The sequence below is a fragment of the Schistocerca serialis genome, chromosome 11 (assembly GCF_023864345.2).
Source record: "Schistocerca serialis cubense isolate TAMUIC-IGC-003099 chromosome 11, iqSchSeri2.2, whole genome shotgun sequence".
Lineage (NCBI taxonomy): Eukaryota > Metazoa > Arthropoda > Insecta > Orthoptera > Acrididae > Schistocerca > Schistocerca serialis.
In genome coordinates, this window is record NC_064648.1 from 176,594,325 (window position 1) to 176,616,380 (window position 22,056).

The following is a 22,056-nucleotide window of genomic DNA, read 5'->3' on the forward strand; positions in this document are numbered from 1 at the left end:
GTCATAGCCGCCGGCGCCCACTACAATCGCAATTGACGATGTCGTTGGGTCAACATGCGAACACGTAGGGGTGGTTAGCTGTGGAGATCCATGTTCGACAGTGTACGATGAACGGTGTGCTCCAAAACACTTGTATGTGCCCCAGCATTGCGCCCCTTCGGCAGAGATGCCTCAGATCACCATCAGTCCTACTTTATACAGCAGACGAGCCTCCGAACACCACGCTCTGTGCAGAGTCGTGGACGTCCAACCATTTATCGCGTAGTGGTAGTTTCACTGTCCTTCTACCTCTGCGTGGTGGCACAGTGGTTAGACACTGGATCGCATTCGGGAGGACGACGGTTCAATCCCGCGTCCGGCCATCCTGATTTAGGTTTTCCGTGATTTCTCTAAATCAATCCAGGCAAATGCCGGGATGGTTCCTCTGAAAGGGCACGGCCGACTTTCTTCCCCATCCTTCCCTAATCCGATGAGACCGATGACCTCGCTGTCTGGTCTCCTTCCCGCAAACAACCCAACCCAACCCAACCCTCTACCTCTTTCCGTAGACACTCACGACAGTAGCACGCGAACATTCGACCAGCTTCGCCGTTTTCGAGACATTCGTTCACAGGCTCTGCGTAATAGTAATCTGCCCGATGACCTCGCTGTCTGGTCTCCTTCCCCCAAAACAACCCAACCCAACCCAACCCTGTACCTCTTTCCGTAGACACTCAAAACAGTAGCACGCGAACATTCGACCAGCTTCGCCGTTTTCGAGACATTCGTTCACAGGCTCTGCGTAATAGTAATCTGCCCGTTGGCAAAATCGCTTATGTCAACAGATTTCCCCGTTTGCAGGTCGTATCTCCGCTAGACTGAACCCCCGTCCGTTGTCTGGTCCGCTTTCACACTTTTGTTACGGCGTCACTTGCCCGCAACGTCATCAGGCGACATCCAACGACGCTGATGGGCAGTGGTCGTAATGTTTTGGCTCATCTGTGTACGTCCTTCTAATCTTGTATATCCTTTCTTTTATATTTATTTATTTATTTATTTATTTAACCTGGCAAGATTAGAGCCATCAGGCCCTCTCTTACATCTAACCAGGCATTCTATTTATTTTACATTCATACGTTTCAGTAGGCATGTTAAACTACATCTAGTACAAAAAGTGAAATAAACAAAGGCACACCTGGAAAAATACATACATACAGAGTTTATATTCTTAGATCATAAGTACTGTTATAATTAGACATTATTGAAGAGACAGATATTAGATAGGAATGCTGGCAGCAGGGAGTATGAGGGAGACTCATGGTGAAGGGAGGAGAAGAGTAGAGAGACATGATGAAACACAATTAAAGAAATATAAAGGAAAAGAAGATTGCGTGGCTAATAGATATAGATGAAGAGGAAGGCATCTCAGGAGCAAGATAGGAGACGCTAGCTTTGCTATTTGACAGATGAGGGGATTGCCCTTGTACATTAATTTTGTGGAGAACTTTATGAGGATGATAGTAGGAAATGCTTCTACTTCTTCTTAAAAGCAGCAAGAGATTGAATTTTGCACAAGGTAAGGGGCAGTTTGTTCCAGAGGCGGACAGCGGCAACTGAGAAGGAGTTTGCAAAAGTTTTTGTTTTGTGAGTGGGCACAGTTAGGATACCAAATAAGAGTGACCTCGTGTTTCTATTATGATGGCATGACAGGTTTTTAATCTCTGAAGCAAGGTACTGGGGTGCTTGCGCGACGAGGAGTCTGTGAAGTAGACATAGAGTGTGGTAGTCACGCAATTTGTCCGGCCGCAGCCATAGTAGTATTACTGAATTTTCATGGGTTCAAATGGCTCAGAGCACTATGGGACTTAACTTCTGAGGTCATCAGTCCCCTAGAACTTAGAACTACTTAAACCTAACTAACCTAACGACATCACACACATCCATGCCCGAGGCAGGATTCGAACCTGCGGCCGTAGCGGTCGCGCGGTTCCTTCTGTAGCGCCTAGAACCGCTCGGCCACCCCGGCCGGCGAATTTTTACGTTCAAGACTTCATTTACACATTTTCAGCGCGGAAGTGTCAACTAAGAAATACATGTAAATGGTCAAAATTGCCAGTTCTTGGTTCCACACATGGACGCATTCGAAGAATCGTGGACTGTCTCTCCCTTTCAAATACTGGATGACACGCCTCCAGCACATGTACTCGAGTTTCTGCCTCCAGGTTGTCGAGGCACAATTGTTTACGGTGACCCCAGAGATAAAAATCCTAAGGATTGAGTTCAAGAGAGTACGCAGGCCGTGAAACTTGGCCTGCTCTACCCTGTCTACCCGTCGAAGTAGATACTAGCCGGTGCGTATCCAACAGTGACACTGGAATGTGCTGGTGGCACACTGTGCATAAACCACATGTTCCTTCATACTAATCCTGGGCACTTTCTGGGAGGACATACGGACCTAGCAGACTGTCATACGCCGGGCGCTGTGGCCGAGCGGTTCTAGGCGCCTCGGTCTGGAACAACGCTGCTGCTACGGTCGCAGGTTCGAATCCTGCCTCGGGCATGGATGTGTGTGACGTCCTTAGGTTAGTTAGGTTTAAGTAGTTCTAGGTGTAGGGCACTGATGACCTCAGATGTTAAGTCCCATAGTGCTCAGAGCCATTTGATCAGACTGTCACAGCCCACACATTTCTCTTAAACTGGTGCCCATGTCCACCCTCAACAGTCCTACCTGTCTCTGAATGTGTGCATTTACGTTCTTACGGTGTCGCTGCAAATCTGCTCCAAGTAAACTTTGTAAATCGAAAACGAAGGATTATGGATACATGTTTAGACGAATTTTTGTCCTCGGTTTGGTGTAAGGAACCTGTGCCCAAAGTCTAAAACTTCCTTTGACCCACCCCAAAAAAGTGAAGTGTCCATAAGAGGACCAGAAAACGAAATGAAACTTCATGGTTAGAGAATAGACGCGACGTTACTTCATTGGTTTGGCAGATTTACCAGTATGACTTAGCATGCACTGTTACTTGGACCCATGCACTGATTCTCTTGGGAAGGGTGCCGTATCTGTTCCAGGCTGCTCCACAAATGTTGTTTCAGGTCCTTGGTATCGTGGCCCTGGCAATAGTATGCAGTAATATCCACGCTGTTCCCACACAAATTCTATTTGGGACAATTCTGGGGGTCATGCTAGCCACGAGAGTAGCTCAATATTAACAGGAACACAAGCCGTGCGGGCCAGAGCATTGTCATGTTGGAAAATGGTACAACGACACTGTCGTATGAGGAGTAATATGTGAGGAATCAGGACGTCTGTGATGTACTGTTCTGCCATCTCACTTCCCTTGATCGGTTCATAGCAACAGGAGAGTAGCTCAGTATTAACAGGAATACGTGGACGAGTGTTGTTCTGTTGGAAAATACACTCCTGGAAATTGAAATAAGAACACCGTGAATTCATTGTCCCAGGAAGGGGAAACTTTATTGACACATTCCTGGGGTCAGATACATCACATGATCACACTGACAGAACCACAGGCACATAGACACAGGCAACAGAGCATGCACAATGTCGGCACTAGTACAGTGTATATCCACCTTTCGCAGCAATGCAGGCTGCTATTCTCCCATGGAGACGATCGTAGAGATGCTGGATGTAGTCCTGTGGAACGGCTTGCCATGCCATTTCCACCTGGCGCCTCAGTTGGACCAGCGTTCGTGCTGGACGTGCAGACCGCGTGCGACGACGCTTCATCCAGTCCCAAACATGCTCAATGGGGGACAGATCCGGAGATCTTGCTGGCCAGGGTAGTTGACTTACACCTTCTAGAGCACGTTGGGTGGCACGGGATACATGCGGTCGTGCATTGTCCTGTTGGAACAGCAATTTCCCTTGCCGGTCTAGGAATGGTAGAACGATGGGTTCGATGACGGTTTGGATGTACCGTGCACTATTCAGTGTCCCCTCGACGATCACCAGTGGTGTACGGCCAGTGTAGGAGATCGCTCCCCACACCATGATGCCGGGTGTTGGCCCTGTGTGCCTCAGTCGTATGCAGTCCTGATTGTGGCGCTCACCTGCACGGCGCCAAACACGCATACGACCATCATTGGCACCAAGGCAGAAGCGACTCTCATCGCTGAAGACGACACGTCTCCATTCGTCCCTCCATTCACGCCTGTCGCGACACCACTGGAGGCGGGCTCCACGATGTTGGGGCGTGAGCGGAAGACGGCCTAACGGTGTGCGGGACCGTAGCCCAGCTTCATGGAGACGGTTGCGAATGGTCCTCGCCGATACCCCAGGAGCAACAGTGTCCCTAATTTGCTGGGAAGTGGCGGTGCGGTCCCCTACGGCACTGCGTAGGATCCTACGGTCTTGGCGTGCATCCGTGCGTCGCTGCGGTCCGGTCCCAGGTCGACGGGCACGTGCACCTTCCGCCGACCACTGGCGACAACATCGATGTACTGTGGAGACCTCACGCCCCACGTGTTGAGCAATTCGGCGGTACGTCCACCCGGCCTCCCGCATGCCCACTATACGCCCTCGCTCAAAGTCCGTCAACTGCACATACGGTTCACGTCCACGCTGTCACGGCATGCTACCAGTGTTAAAGACTGCGATGGAGCTCCGTATGCCACGGCAAACTGGCTGACACTGACGGCGGCGGTGCACAATTGCTGCGCAGCTAGCGCCATTCGACGGCCAACACCGCGGTTCCTGGTGTGTCCGCTGTGCTGTGCGTGTGATCATTGCTTGTACAGCCCTCTCGCAGTGTCCGGAGCAAGTATGGTGGGTCTGACACACCGGTATCAATGTGTTCTTTTTTCCATTTCCAGGAGTGTAGTACCACGACACTGTCATATGAGGGGTAACATGTGAGGACTCGGGACGTCTGTGATGTACTGTTCTGCCATCTCAGTTCCCTTGATTGGTTCATAGCAACACGAGAGTAGCTCAATATTAACAGGAACATGTGCACGAGTGTTGTTCTGTTGGAAAATAGTACCACAACACTGTCGTATGAGGAGTAACACGTGAGGACTTAGGACATCTGTGATGTACTGTTCTGCATAACAGTTCCTCGATCGATTCATAGCAACATGTGTCACAGGTGCGCGTGCATTGTTCTGTTGGAAAATAGTACCGCAACACTGTCGCATGACGAGCAACATTTGAGGACTCATGATGTCTGTGATGTACTGTTCTGCCACACAATTTGTAAAAGACTTTCTGTACGCGAATTAATAGCTGTTGATGGGTTAGTTGCCAGTATGTGTTATCACGAAACTACATTGCACGTGTCCGGATCTCTGGGGATTCGCCCCCGGGCCCCCAGAGTGGAAGGCTGGAGCGCTACAACCGAGCGTGCGGGCCGCCACGGATACATTGCAAACTCCAGGAGGGTAAGCATTTGCTGTCATGCGTTGTCCAGAGCATCTGGCAACAGGGCAACCACATGGCCAATCGGAATGCCTGCTGCCAAGTTTCGCTAGTTTATAAATGGTGTGTTGTCGACCAACACAACATTAGTAATATTGGTTCCAACTGGCATCAGCTTTCCAGTGTTAAAATTTCGTGACACAATTTTTGTCCACCCGATATATATATATATATATATATATATATATATATATATATATATATATATATATATATATATATATATATATACTACTGGCCATTAAAATTGCTACACTACGAAACTGACGTGTTACAGACGCGAAATTTAACCGACAGGCAGAAGATGCTGTGATATGGAAATGATTAGCTTTTCAGAGCATTCACACAAGGTTGACGCCGGTGGCGACACCTACAACGTGCTGACATGAGGAAAGTTTCCAACCGATTTCTCATACACAAACAGCAGTTGACCGGCGTTTCCTGGTGAAACGTTGTTGTGATGCCTCGTCTAAGGAGGAGAAATGCGTACCATCACGTTTCCGACTTTGAGAAACGTCGGATTGTGGCCTATCGCGATTGCGGTTTATCGTATCGCGACATTGCTGCTCGCATTGGTCGAGATCCGATGACTGTTAGCAGAATATGGAATCAGTGGGTTCAGGAGGGTAATACGGAACGCCGTGCTGGATCCCAACGACCTCGTATCACTAGCAGTCGAGATGACAAGCATCTTATCGACATGGCTGTAACGGATCGTGCAGCCACGTCTCGATTCCTGTGTCAACAGATGGGGACGTTTGCAAGACAACAAACATCTGCACGAACAGTTCGACGACGTTTGCAGCAGCACGGACTATCAGCTCGGAGACCGTGGCTGCGGTTACCTTTGATGCTGCATCACAGACAGGGCCGCCTCCGATGGTGTACTCAACGACGAACCTGGGTGCACGAATCGCAAAACGTCATTTTTTCGGATGCTTCCAAGTTCTGTTTACAGTATCATGATGGTCGCATCCGTGTTTGCCGACATCGCCGTGAACGCACTTTGGAAGCGTGTATTCGTCATCGCCATACTGGCGTATCACCCGGCGTGATGATATGGGGTCCCATCGGTTACACGTTTCGGTCACCTCTTGTTCGCACTGACGGCACTTTGAACAGCGCACGTTAGATTTCAGATGTGTTACGACCCGTGGCTCTACCCTTCACTCGATCCCTGCGAAACCCTAAATTTCAACAGGATAATACACGACCGCATGTTGCAGGTCCTGTACGGGCCTTTCTGGATACAGATAATGTACGGCTGCTGCCCTGGCCAGCACATTCTCCAGATTGAAAACGTCTGGTCAATGGTGGCCGAGCAACTGGCTCGTCACAATACGCCAGTCACTACCCTCGATAAACTGTGGTATCGTGTTGAAGCTGCACGGGCAGCTGTACCTGTACACGCCATCCGAGCTCTGTTTGACTCAATTCTCAAACGTATCAAGGCCGTTATTATGGCCAGAGGTGGTTGTTCTGGGTACTGATTTCTCAGGCTCTATGCACCCAAACTCCGTGAAAATGTAATCACGTGTCAGTTCTAGTATAACATATTTGTCCAATGAATACCAGTTTAGCATCTGCATTTCTTCTTGGTGTAGGAATTCTAATGGCCAGTAGTGTATACATGTGTGTGTGTGTGTCGGTACTCACCCAGGCTGGAGGTAGGTGGCGTGGTGGTGCTCGAGCGCCATGGCGACCAGCGTGTGGTGGTGCGGCTCCATGGGCTGCTGCTGGCCCAGGCCCGTGCTGCTCGTCACGTCCTCCGCGCCGGGGGTGAGCGGCGGTCCTGACGATGAAACGAGCACAGCGTTGGAAACGTCTCTCGCAGAGACACTTCCTGGCCTACTGGCCCCAAATGTCTACTCGACTATGAACATGTGTAAGGTAACGTAAAGGTACAGCGAGACTTTCGAGACACATGCCCAAGCATTGAAAGTCTCAAGTCGAAACAAGGTCTCTGGTGATATTTGGTGGAACCAACCTTAACAAAACTACGACGGTCATTCAATAATTAAACAGGGAAATTGGTCTGAGAAAAAATGTCAGTAGGGCAAGTTTCGCAGCCTGATGGCTTTACGTTGGGACCATTGGAACGAGCCCTGATCAGCTGGTGTATCTACATTGTTTTGTTTATAATCTGAAAAATGGATTTCAAGATGGCGACTCCACTTGAAACGTCCACATTAGTCACTCGTCTTTTACTTGCTGAAGGCGAGAAATCAGTAAATATATACTGTAGAATGTCTGAACTTCATGGTGAAGGTTGTAATCGTGCAAATTTTCACAAGTGGGTAGAGCAAAAAATGGTCGCGGCTCAGTGACTGACGAACATCGTTCTGGTCGACCAGTTGTAGTTTCAACTCCCTCACTTGAATGTCGGATTGATATTACTCGTGCCGAATGCTGTGTGGCTGTGGAAATCATAGCTGATAAGGTTCAAGTTAGTACTGGTACAGTTTATAACATTATCTGTAACCAGCTGAAGTACCGCAAAACATGTGCAAGATGGGTCCCAAAGGAACTGACGCGGCTACACAAGGAAGCAAGGTTGAGAGTGTGCACAGAGCTAAAAAACGTTATGAAAGAGAAGGTGAGCACTTCCTCAACAAAATTCTAACTTGTGGCGAAACTTGGGTTCATTACTATGAGCCAGAATCAAAAAGACAAAGCACGGAGTGCAAGCACACCAACTCACCTGTCAAGAAAAAATTCAGAACCCGAGCGTCAGCAGGAAAAGTCGTCTTGACTGCGATTTGCGATGCTGAAGGTCCAGTTTTTTGTGATGATATGGAAGAGCAGCGTACAATGAACAGCCAATACTACTCGTATTTGCTTTTAAACAAGGTACTGCCAGCCTCGAGAGAGAGACGTCGTCGATCTCAGAGGAGAGGTGTGATTCTCCAGCAAGACAACGCACGTCCTCATATTGCTCAACTAACCCGTGAAACCGTAGACTTAATGGGCTGGGAAGTACTGCCTAATGCCCTTAGAGTCGTGATGTAGCTCCTAGTGATTTCCATTGGTCTGGTGCACTGGAGGTGGCATTGCGTGTGAAGAGGTTCCAGGAAAACGAGGACCTTAAGAAGTTTGTGGGAAATTGGTTCAAACAACAAGATGAAGAGTTCTTTGCAGCCGGAATAGAAAAGCTTGTAGTACGTTGGAACAAGTGCATAAATGTTCAAGGGGATTATGTTTAAAAGAAGAAAAAGTATTGTTTTGTAAAAATAAACGCTCCTGACAAATTTGTCTCTCTGATTATTGAATGACCCTCCTGTATACAAGATAGGTGAAATACTCTAGGGTTCCATGAAGAATGTAATATTTCGAATTCCAATAAGTGACAGGTGCACACTAGAGTGAATATTAGTAAAGGATCAGTTTAATAAGCCATAGCTGAAAAATGCTGACGCGAATTATTACTGGTAGAAGTCATCTTCGGGTAAGATCGGTTTGGTTCAACGGATGGATGTAGTAACATGCTAGGCAGCGGTGACTGTAATATCTTAGAAGATACACGAAAAGATTTGAGTGTTGGTTGGACAGCATATTTTGATCCGTTATACTTTTATTGTAGGTAGTGTTGTTGTCATGGTCTTCAGTCCTGAGACTGGTTTGATGCAGCTCTCCATTCTACTCTATCCTGTGCAAGCTTCTTCATCTCCCAGTACCTACTGCAGCCTACATCCTTCTGAATCTACTTTGTGTATTCATCTCTTGGTCTCCCTCTACGATTTTTATCCTCTACGCTTCCCTCCAGTACTAAATTAGTGATCCCTTGATGTCTCAGAATGTGTCCTACCAACCAATCCCTTCTTTTAGTCATGTTGCGCTACAAATTTCTTGTCTCCCCATTCTATTCAGTAGCTCCTCATTAGTTATACAATCTACTCATCTAAGCTTCAGCACTCTTCTGCAGCACCACATTTGGAAAGCTTCTATTCTCTTATTGTCACCAGAAAACACTTCCTAAAACTTCAATTAAGATTCTACGGTCACGAATTTCTCCTCTTCAGAAACGCTTCTACTTTTATTCCAGTCTGCGTTTTGTATCTCCTCTACTTCGTTTATCATCAGTTATTTTGCTGCCCAGAAGCAAACCTCCTCTACTACGTTTAGTGTTCCATTTCCTAATCCAATTTCTTCAGTATCAACTGGTTCAATTTGACTATATTCCGTTATCCTCGTGTTGTTTTTCTTCATGCTTATCTTTTATCCTCTTTTCGAGACACTATACTTTCCACTGAACTGTTTATCAAGTCGTTTGGTGTCTCTCACAGAATTAGAACGTCATTGGGAACCCTCAAAAGTTTTCACTTCTTCTCCCTGAGCTTTACTTCCTTTTACAAAATTTCTTCTTTGCTTGTTTACTGCTTGCTCAACGTGCAGATCGGGCAACATTGGGGACAGGCAACAATGCTGCCTCACACACTTCGCAGCCATTCCTTCCCTTATACACTCCTGGAAATTGAAATAAGAACACCGTGAATTCATTGTCCTAGGAAGGGGAAACTTTATTGACACATTCCTGGGGTCAGATACATCACATGATCACACTGACAGAACCACAGGCACATAGACACAGGCAACAGAGCATGCACAATGTCGGCACTAGTACAGTGTATATCCACCTTTCGCAGCAATGCAGGCTGCTATTCTCCCATGGAGACGATCGTAGAGATGCTGGATGTAGTCCTGTGGAACGGCTTGCCATGCCATTTCCACCTGGCGCCTCAGTTGGACCAGCGTTCGTGCTGGACGTGCAGACCGCGTGAGACGACGCTTCATCCAGTCCCAAAAATGCTCAATGGGGGACAGATCCGGAGATCTTGCTGGCCAGGGTCGTTGACTTACACCTTCTAGAGCACGTTGGGTGGCATGGGATACATGTGGACGTGCATTGTCCTGTTGGAACAGCAAGTTCCCTTGCCGGTCTAGGAATGGTAGAACGATGGGTTCGATGACGGTTTGGATGTACCGTGCACTATTCAGTGTCCCCTCGACGATCACCAGTGGTGTACGGCCAGTGTAGGAGATCGCTCCCCACACCATGATGCCGGGTGTTGGCCCTGTGTGCCTCGGTCGTATGCAGTCCTGATTGTGGCGCTCACCTGCACGGCGCCAAACACGCATACGACCATCATTGGCACCAAGGCAGAAGCGACTCTCATCGCTGAAGACGACACGTCTCCATTCGTCCCTCCATTCACGCCTGTCGCGACACCACTGGAGGCGTTGGGGCGTGAGCGGAAGACGGCCTAACGGTGTGCGGGACCGTAGCCCAGCTTCATGGAGACGGTTGCGAATGGTCCTCGCCGATACCCCAGTGTCCCTAATTTGCTGGGAAGTGGCGGTGCGGTCCCCTACGGCACTGCGTAGGATCCTACGGTCTTGGCGTGCATCCGTGCGTCGCTGCGGTCCGGTCCCAGGTCGACGGGCACGTGCACCTTCCGCCGACCACTGGCGACAACATCGATGTACTGTGGAGACCTCACGCCCCACGTGTTGAGCAATTCGGCGGTACGTCCACCCGGCCTCCCGCATGCCCACTATACGCCCTCGCTCAAAGTCCGTCAACTGCACATACGGTTCATGTCCACGCTGTCGCGGCATGCTACCAGTGTTAAAGACTGCGATGGAGCTCCGTATGCCACGGCAAACTGGCTGACACTGACGGCGGCGGTGCACAAATGCTGCGCAGCTAGCGCCATTCGACGGCCAACACCGCGGTTCCTGGTGTGTCCGCTGTGCCGTGCGTGTGATCATTGCTTGTACAGCCCTCTCGCGGTGTCCGGAGCAAGTATGGTGGGTCTGACACACCGGTGTCAATGTGTTCTTTTTTCCATTTCCAGGAGTGTATTTCGTCCAGCTTTTACAAGTGGAGTCTGGTTTCTGTAGCAGACGGAGTTGTACCTGGAGGTTAGTGTACCCAGGAACACATTGTGTTTTCTCATCGATGTCTAGATGTAGTGACCAATTTTACAACCACATGAAGGAAGACTCAGTAGCAGCAGACACAGCAGTTTGCGGAATTTTCTACAGTTTTCGTTGTCGTGACACACAATATTGTGTTTTGTGCAGCGTTTATGAATATTGTCAGTTCTACATATGTAACTGCTGCACAGTATATTAAAATTTCTGGAGGCTACTCTCAGTTTTCTAGCTAATGAGGTGTCACCGCCCGACACCACACTTGCTAGGTGGTAGCTTTTAAATCGGACGCGGTCCGTTAGTATACGTCGGATCCGCGTGTCGCCACTGTCAGTGATTGCAGACCGAGCGCCGCCACACGGCAGGTCTAGAGAGACTTCCTAGCACTCGCCCCAGTTGTACAGCCGACTTTGCTAGCGACGGTTCACTGACAAAATAAGCTCTCATTTGCCGAGACGATAGTTAGCATAGCCTTCAGCTACGTCATTTGCTACGACCTAGCAAGGCGCCATTACCAGTTACTATTGATGCTGTAAAACATGTACCGTCAAGAGCGATGTTCACCATTTATGGATTAAAGTTAAGTATTCCAGCAGCTATGTACGTTTTTTGCTAAAGTCTAACTTCCTTGTCCTGTTCCAGACCTCACGCCAGCCTGCGTGAGCTAAAACGCGTGCCTTTCGGCTTCCTCTCATAGTGGGTTGGCTCTCTTGCCAATCCACAACAGTTAAAGCGTTTTATGATGATTAAGAATCTGTGTATTTTCAAAACTAGTTACGCGACATGTGGTTCGTTAAGGCATAATTTATCGATTTTGTGCCTTGAGACACAAGTCTTTAAGTATTGTACACGTGATCTTTACAAATGAACTAAGTTTTTCTAATCCCTTAACATTTTTCCCACTCTTGAAAACAGAAGTCTGTGTTAGTTGGAAACAGTTTACATACCAAGATGTGCTTCACTTTCAACTAGTATTCGATAGTAGTACTTCTTACTTTGATTTCACTCGTAGTTACTGATGTGTAGTATATTAAAAATGTATCAGACAGGAGATTAAATACTGTACTGACAAGACACACTTGATGAGAACGCTTTCAGATATGAACAGAATAACTGTTCCTAAGTACATGGCCAGGTTGTGCTTCGAATTGGTAATTCACATTCATACGAGGTGCATTCAAGTTCTAAGGCCTCCGATTTTTTTTTTCTGGACTTGAAAGAGATAGAAACATGTGCATTGTTTTAAAATGAGGCCGCGTTCATTGTCAATACGTCCCAGAGATGGCAGCACCGTATGGCAGATGGAATATTACCACCAGCGGTGAGAATGAGAACTGTTTTAAATACTTAAAATGGCGACGTTTTCCTTACTTGAACAGCGTGCAATCATTCGTTTTCTGAATTTGCGTGGTGTGAAACCAATTGAAATGTATCGACAGTTGAAGGAGACACATGGTGAGTCAGTTACGGATGTGTGGAAAGTGCGTTCGTGGGTGCGACAGTTTAATGAAGGCACAACATCGTGTGACAACAAACTGAAACAACCTCGGGCTCGCACAAGTCGATCTGACGACACGATCGAGAAAGTGGAGAGAATTGTTTTTCGGGATCGCCGAATGACTGTGGAACAGATCGCCTCCAGAGTTGGCATTTCTGTGGGTTCTGTGCACACAATCCTGCATGACGACCTGAAAATGCGAAAAGTGTCATCCAGGTGGGTGCCACGAATGCTGACGGACGACCACACGGCTGCACGTGTGGCATGTTGCCGAGCAATGTTGACGCGCAACGACAGCACGAATGGGACTTTCTTTCCGTCGGTTATGACAATGGACGAGACGTGGATGCCATTTTTCAATCCAGAAACAAAGCGCCAGTCAGCTCAATGAAAGTGCACAGATTCACCGCCACCAAAAAAATTTCGGGTAACCGCCAGTGCTGAAAAAATGACGGTGTCCATGTTCTGGGACAGCGAGGGCGTAATCCGTACCCATTGCGTTCCAAAGGGCACTACGGTAACGGGTGCATCCTACGAAAATGTTTTGAAGAACAAATTCCTTCCTGCACTGCAACAAAAACGTCCGGGAAGGGCTGCGCGTGTGCTGTTTCACCGAGACAACGCACCCGCACATCGAGCTAACGTTACGCAACAGTTTCTTCGTGATAACAACTTTGAAGTGATTCCTCATGCTCCCTACTCATCTGACCTGGCTCCTAGTGACTTTTGGCTTTTTCCAACAACGAAAGACACTCTCCGTGGCCGCACATTCACCAGCTGTGCTGCTATTGCCTCAGCGATTTTCCAGTGGTCAAAACAGACTCCCAAAGAAGCCTTCGCCGCTGCCATGGAATCGTGGCGTCAGCGTTGTGAAAAATGTGTACGTCTGCAGGGCGATTACGTCGAGAAGTAACGACAATTTCATCGATTTCGGGTGAGTAGTTAATTAGAAAAAAAATCGGAGGCCTTAGAACTTGAATGCACCTCGTAAAAAGACTACAGCACTCAAAAAGTGAATGAATCCTATCATTTCAAATTTGTGAGTGGTCCACTTGTACGTGGAGCCCGATTTTGTAATATAATTCACGAAAAATGACCTGAGATTGTATTTTTGACAGCACTGAAGCAAAGATGTTACCTGAGTGGCAGAATCGATTGTAAATAGGGTAGCATGGAGCTCAGTAGCAGAGTTTATAGGTAGGATGTAAGGCGTAAAGCTACTGGCTAGCTGGAAAAATTTAGTTGTTGGCGTATGGGCGAAATGATATTGTTTATACTCACACAGAGCCACTAAGTGTTAGGTTCAAAAATGGTTCAAATGGCTCCGAGCACTATGGGACTTAACATCTGCGGTCATCAGTCCCCTAGAACTTACAACTACTTAAGCCTAACTAACCTAAGGACATCACACACATCCATGCCCGAGGCAGGGTTCGAACCTGCGACCCTAGCGGTCGCGCGGTTACAGACTGAAGCGCCTAGAACCGCTCGGTCACACCGGCCGGCAAATGTTAGGTGGTAGCTATTTCTATAAAAGTGTAAAGTGCGTTATTAATTCGTGGGGCTGTACGATTATCAGCAACTGAAATGATACTGACCGTTAAGAATTACTGAGCATTGCCCGTGGCAGTTGTAGGAGAGTAATGAATTTATACTGTAACTCAAAGGTGAAGCAACTGGAACAAATCTGTAAGGTAACGAAATTTTGTATGTTTACCTTTTAAGTATGCAGCAATGCAATGTGGATTTCGCTAATTTTTTCAGTGCTTACCCTTGAATGCTGGAACCAAGAATTCTCCATCAGATTTAGTGTATAGGTTGATTTGGTATTACCTGATTTGTAATATTTCGCGTGTTTTGTAATCCTGACTCACAGAAGTTAAATTTTGGAATCTATTTTTTTCAAACGATGTCAGACTTTTTTTTTTTAATTGTGACAGTAAGTAAGAATTGTAGAACAGTTGAGAAGTTCACTGATTTTGAAGTTAATGTAAAATGTTTCATATCAGATTTTGTGAAGGAGAAACTTTATTTTGGGTACAATTTCCGAACTGAAGCATTTGGTCTTAGGATATCCCCTCATGAGTATCTCATCCCCTTACATGTCGTGCTTATTTGAAATCAATGAATTTTTTTAAAGAAATCATTTTTCAATCAGAGTCAGAAAAATATTAATGTGCCAGAATCAGAGAAGTGTTAATGTTTCTAACAGCTTCAATGTGGGCAGCATTGCAGAGTGCTGAGCCAATATCCAGTATTTTCATTGAACATTTGCAACGTTACTCATTTATCAGCCATTCTACTGATATTATTTGTATGAAGCTATTTTACGGTCGGCATTGCACTTCGCTGTGCCAAGATTGAATATTTTCTATACCAACTGTGGGGAGAACAGAATACCAAGTTTACATCCGTTAGGTCCATAGAACTCAGTGATCACGATACTCAGTAAATTTCAGAGGGACTGATTTCATTATGAAAATTGGGTACTGGTTTTGCAGATTAAATCGTTTGCTCAACAACACATCACTCAGTAAATTTGTGTAAGACAAAGATTACGCACTGAATATTCATTGGCAAACAAAATACAAAAAAAAAAAAAAAAAATTGTAAAAGAACGTTACAAAATGAAATAAGAAAATGTGCTGAACTTCTATTATAGTGCTGTGTAGATGTGAAAATCTGAGAAGTGTTTCCAAGTCCAGCAGTCTCCCCTACAAACTGGAGGTAACCTTTCGCTGCCTGTGTTTTATCGCTTCTGCATTCACAGTTTGCAAGAGTGAATCGAAAGTGAAATTCTGAAGCTAGCGCGGATAAAATACAGGGTGCGAAAGATTAGCTACAACCAGACCTGCCGTTGTAAGAGTCGAAGGAAATTAAAGGAAAAAAGTAGTTGAGCTGTGTCACTTATTTTAAGCAGATTCAGAGGGATGAAGGCTGCAGCAGTTATTCGGAGGTGAAGAGCTTCGCACAGGATAGAATAGCATAGAGTATCGCACAGCTGAGTCTTTGGACTAGGGGTGGCGGTTATCACTGAAACAATCGATTTTCGGTTGCACCTTTTTTTATCCGCCAATTTAACCTGATTGTTACAACCACTCAGAATAACCGGTTTGTGAAATAACCTACTTTCTGTATTTTTTTTTATTTCTGTAATAAACGTAGAAATCGAACAAGGATTGAAAAATTTCTACTCTCTCAGTTTCAACATAAACGGAATAAAATATTAAACAGGAAAATAAAACAAAACTTAGTCCGTCCAACGTTCTCTGCTTTTCTCTTAAAGTGATAAGTTGTTGAATACTACAAAAAAAGTATCCAGTATTCTGCTACTTATTTCAATTTTTTGAAACTCTACTCAAAAATCATGCTGCAATTGGGGATCATAACACTATTTGAGCATTACGAATAGTCAGTGCTAAAGGGTGAAGACTGAGGTTGAAAAGCTTTGTTTTTCGTGTTAATTTGCCCGTTTTCAAGGGAGCTACAAGCAGATAAAGGCACATTACGTTGAAACAGGTAGAAGGTCAGATACTTTCTATAATTATTGTACGAGGATCATTCAATAATTCAAGAGACAAATTGGTCTCAGGAAAAAACTGTTAGTAGGACAAGTTTGGTACTTTTATGGCTTTAAGTTGGCATCACTGGAATGAGCCCTGATCAGCTCATGTATCAATATTTTTTTGGTTATAGCCTAAAAAATACATTTCAAGATGGTGAGTCCGCTTGAAACGTCGACATTAGTTGCAGAACGTTCAATTATTCGTTTTTTACTTGCTGAAGGCGAGAAACCCGTGAATATGTACTGCAGAATGTCTAAAGTTTATGGTGAAGGTTGTTGAATCGTGCAAACTTTTAGAAGTGGGTAGAGCAGTTCAAAAACGGTCGCCACTCAGTGACTGACGAATACCGTTCTGGCCGACCATTTGCAGTTTAAATTCCCTCACTTGAAAGTCGAATTGATAACGTTATTCGTGGCGATGGTCGTGTGACTGTGGAAATGATAGTTGATAAGGTTCAAGTCAGTACTGGTGCAGTTCGTAACATTATCTGTAACAAGCTGAAGTACCGCAAAACATGTGCAAGATGGGTCCCAAAGGAGCTGACGCGGCTACACAAGAAAACAAGATTGAGAGTGTGCACAGAGTTAAAGGAACGTTATGAAAGACAAGGTAAGCACTTACTCAACAAATTTTTAACTTGTGATCAAACTTGGGTTCACTATTATGAGCCAGAATCAAAAAGACAAAGCACAGAGCGGAAGCACACCAACTCACCTGTCAACAAAAAATTCAAAACCCGAGCATCAGCAGGACAAGTCATGTGGAGGGTGTTTTGGGATGCTGGAGGTCCAGTTTTTTGTGATTATCTCGAATAGCACCGTCCAACGATCAGAGAATGTTACTCGGATTTGCTTTTAAAGTAGGTGAAGCCAGCCATGAGAGAGAGACGTCGTGGATCTCAGAGGAGAGGTGTGATTCTCCAGCAAGACAACGCACGCCCTCGTATTGGTCAACTAACCATCGACAACATGGGCTGGGAAGTACTGCCTCACCCCCCTTACGGACAACGAGCACCTGAAAAACTTTGTGGGAAATTGGTTCAAACTTCAAGATAAAAAGTTGTTTGCAGCTGGAATAAAAAAGCTTGTAGCCCGTTGGAACAAGTGCATAATTGTTGAGGGGGGTTATGTTGAAAAGTAGGAAAAGTATTGTTTTGTAAAAATAAACGCTTTTTTCTCCAGACTAATTTGTCTCTTTAATTATTGAATGACACTCGTATATACAAGACAGGTGAAATACTCTCGGGTTTCATGAAGAATGCAATAATTCGAATTCCAATACGTGGCAGGCGCAAACTAGAGTGAACATTAATAAAGGATCAGTTTAATAAGCCGTGGTTGGAAAATGCTGACTCGAATTATCTACAGAAGTATGGAAAACTGGTAGGAGTGGTCCTCGGGGAAGATTGGTTTGGTCTACGGACAGAGTAGGAACATGCTAGGCACCTTCTTATTTTAGAAGACAGGTTAGGGAAAGGCAAACCAACGATTACACAAAAAGATTTGATCCGTTATACATCTATTGTAGGTAGTGTTGTTGTTGTGGTCTTCAGACCAGAGACTGGTTTGATGCAGCTCTCCATGCTACTCTATCCTGTGCAAGCTTCTTCATCTCCCAGTACCTACTGCAGCCTACATCCTTCTCAATCTGCTTAGTGTATTCATCTCTTGGTCTCCGTCTACGATTTTTATCCTCTAAATTTCCCTTCAGTACTAAATTAGTGATCCCTTGATGTCTCAGAATGTGTCCTACCAACCAATCCCTTCTTTTAGTCAAGTTGTGCCACAAACTCCTCTTCTCCCCAATTCTATTCAGTAGCTCCTCATCAGTTATACAATCTATCCATCTAACCTTCAGCATTCTTGTGTAGCATCACATTTCGAAAGCTTTTATTCTCTTATTGTCAACAGAAAAGACTTCCTAAAATTTCAGTTTATATTCTTCGTTCACAAATCTCTCCTTTTCAGAAACGCTTCTATTGTCATTCCAGTCTGCGTTTTGTATCCCCTGTACTTCGGTTATCATCAGTTATTTTGCTGCCCAGAAGCAAACCTCCTCTACTACGTCTAGTGTCTCCTTTCCTAATCCAATTCCTTCAGTATCAACTGGTTCGATTTGACTACATTCCATTGTCCTCGTCTCGTTTTTCTTGATCCTTATCTTATATCCTCTTTTCCAGACACTATGCTTTCCGCTAAACTGCTTATCAAGTCGTTTGGTGTCTCTCACAGAACCAGAATGTCATTGGGAAACCTGAAAAGTTTTCACTTCTTCTCCCTCAACTTTACTTCCTTTTACAAAATTTCTTCTTCGCTTCTTTACTGCTTGCTCAACGTGCAGATTGGGTAACACTGGGGATAGGCAACAATCCTGCCTCACTCACTTTGCCGGCCGCAGTGCCCGAGCGGTTCTAGGCGCTTCAGTCCGGAACCACGCGACTGCTGTGGTCGCAAGTTCGAATCCTGCCTCGGTATGGATGTGTGTTGTGAGAAGCTTGCACAGGAGAGAGTAGCAGGGAGAGCTGCATCAAACTAGTCTCAGGACTGAAGACCACAACAACAACAACATAAGTCGCAGACAAATCTTTAATGTATTAAAGCAAATGAAGCATTGTGGCTCACTGTTCTGTCACTTCGTAAAAGTATTTCCAGAGTAGGTTTGATACCATAACACAATATCACAGAAGCCTGGCGAAGACAGCGAGAAACTGCCGTACTGACCAGGTGGGTTCAAGTCCTGCACACTGCACTTGCACCGTGTACCTTAAGCCACGACACACAGCAACAGAGACATTGTTGTCTCAACAATGCTGTACCAGTTTGTGGCACCTCTGGCGTGAAGCGCCATGTCTTTGGACTCGATGATGTTTGACTTTACTTTTGTCTGTGTCGCTCTGCGCGCTATGTTCGTACAGCCATATTGTATTCGCCTTGTCCAGTTTTTAAATAAATGTTCGTTCGACTGCAAAAGCGTGTCGGTGACGTCGAGGTTACCACTGTGGATATTACGGCGTGTCGTTCGGTAATAACACAGCTTTTGCAGTCGAGTGAACACTTACTGAAACACTGAACAAGGCTGCATGTACATAGCTACAATACTAGGAGAAAGGACGATCTTCACTATTCAAGATTAAATCTAACTTTGGCACAGAAAGGGGTGAATTATACTGGCACTAAAGTCTTTGGTCACTTACCAAATAGTATCAAAAATCTGACAGATAACCAACAAGTATTTAAGAAGAAATTAAAAGACTTTCTGAATGACAACTCCTTCTACTCCATAGAGGAATTTTTAGATATAAATTAAGAAAAAATAAATAAAAAAAATAAAAAAATAAAAAATAAAAATAAAAAACACAAAAAAAGTTGTTATATTAACTTAAGTATGTTGTTAAATTAACCTAATTATGTCATGTATTGGAAAATTTGACTCGTTCCACATCATTACGAAATATCGTATTCATGATCCATGGAACTAGTATTAATCTAATCTAATCTAATCTAATCTAGCGCGCAGAGCGACATAGACAAAAGTAAAGTCAAAGATCATCAGGTCCAAAGACACTGCGCTTCACGCCAGAGGCGCCAAAAGTTCTTCTTCCAATGTATTTTTTGCTCGTTTCAGTCGGCATTGTTATTAAAATAGCGCCGATCACTATTCCCATTTTCTACAATAACGCAATAGTACAAATCAAAGCATATTTTATGAATAAAAACGACTCCTTTTTTTTTTAAGAAAAAGAAGGTTAATTTAAAAACGAAAAATTTTAACACTGCTGCTATGACTAATCGTTATTTCGGTATTTTTACTCTTTTATTAGTAAAATATAAAAAGCACCTGTTATAACAGAGAGCAAAGAATACCGAAAAATAACGGTTAGGCGGGTATTGGGTTATCATATTTCTTTGACAAAGAAATATGATCAAATATTCGTCAAATTTCTTAGACAAAGATTTTTGATGCAGCGCTAAAAAGGGGTATTACACTGTCGTCATATTTTTCGTGAAATTTCAAGATGGCGGATAAAAACTTGTTATGCGATGCAGTTGCTGGTACGACAATTGCAATGTGTGTGGATTTGGAGGAAAAGCGGCGGAAAAAAGGGGAAACATACTTGGATGAAGCCCTAGATGTTACGTCGAGAGAGTAAAAGCATTCAGCAAAATTTGTTACGAGAGTTGCAAGTGGAGGAAGTGGAGTCTTAATACATAAATTACTTACGAATGGAGGAGAGTGTATTTCAGTATTTGGTCAGTAAAGTGGCTTCTCATATTGCAAAACAGACAACTATCTTGAGAAATGATGTATGTTTAGAAGACAGGCAAACTGTGACACTCGGATTTCTCGATGTAGGAGAGAACTACTCTAGATTACAACACAGCACTCGAATATCACGTTGCACATTAACCAAAATAATTCCAGAAACGTGTGAAGCGATTTATAAGGCACTGAATGCGGAGTATGTGAAGGTAAATAAATGTTTATTACACTATATGGGCAACAAGAACTATTTTCAATTTTGAATAATTTAATTAATGGAATTAGTATTCCAAAGACTACGTTGTTGTTGTTGTTGTGGTGGTGGTCTTCAGTCATGAGACTGGTTTGATGCAGCTCTCCATGCTACTCTATCCTGTGCAAGCTTCTTCATCTCCCAGTACCTACTGCAACCTACATCCTTCTGACTCTGCTTAGTGTATTCATCTCTTGGTCTCCGTCTACGATTTTTACCCTCCACTCTGCCCCCCAATACTAAATTAGTTATCGCTACATGCCTCAGAACCTGTCCTACCAACCGGTCCCTTCTTCTTGTCAAGTTGTGCCACAAACTTCTCTTCTCCCCAATTCTATCCAATACTTCCTCATTAGTTATGTGATCTACCCATCTAATCTTCAGCATTCTTCTGTAGCTCCACATTTCGAAAGCTTCTATTCTCTTCTTGTCCAAACTATTTATCGTCCATGTTTCACTTCCATACATGGCTACACTCCATATAAATACTTTCAGAAACGACTTCCTGACACTTAAATCTATACTCGATGTTAACATATTTCTCTTCTTAAGAAACGCTTTCCTTGCCATTGCCAGACTACATTTTATATCCTCTCTACTTCGACAATCATCAGTTATTTTGCTTCCCAAATAGCAAAAATCCTTTACTACTTTAAGCGTCTCATTTCCTAATCTAATTCCCTCAGCATCACCTGACTTAATTCGACTAGATTCCATTATCCCCGTTTTGCTTTTGTTGATGTTCATCTTATATCCTCCTTTCAAGACTCTCTCCATTCCGTTTAACTGCTCTTCTAGGTCCTTTGCTGTCTATGACAGAATTACAATGTTATCGGCGAACCTCAAAGTTTTTATTTCTTCTCCATGGATTTTAATTCCTACTCGGAATTTTTCTTTTGTTTCCTTTACTGCTTGCTCAATATACAGATTGAATAACATCGGGGAGAGGCTACAATACTGTCTCACTCCCTTCCCAACCACTGCTTCCCTTTCATTCCCCTCGACTCTTATAACTGCCATCTGGTTTCTGTGCAAATTTCTCTGTTGATAACGACGTCCTCTTGTGTAGTCCCCGCCCGGAGATCCGAATGGGGGACTATTCTACCTCCGGAATATTTTACACAAG

The 22,056-nt window shown here is 44.8% G+C and overlaps 1 protein-coding gene across 1 annotated transcript in view; it reads right to left on the reverse strand.

Annotated features, from left to right (window-relative positions):
* Positions 1–22,056, reverse strand: part of LOC126426617 (forkhead box protein D3-A-like) — a 587,591-nt gene that overhangs the window by 123,990 nt on the left and 441,545 nt on the right. Inside the window, exon 5 of the mRNA XM_050088507.1 lies at positions 7,076–7,211. Within this exon, the coding sequence (XP_049944464.1) occupies positions 7,076–7,211 (136 nt within the window). The remainder of the gene's footprint in view (positions 1–7,075; positions 7,212–22,056) is intronic.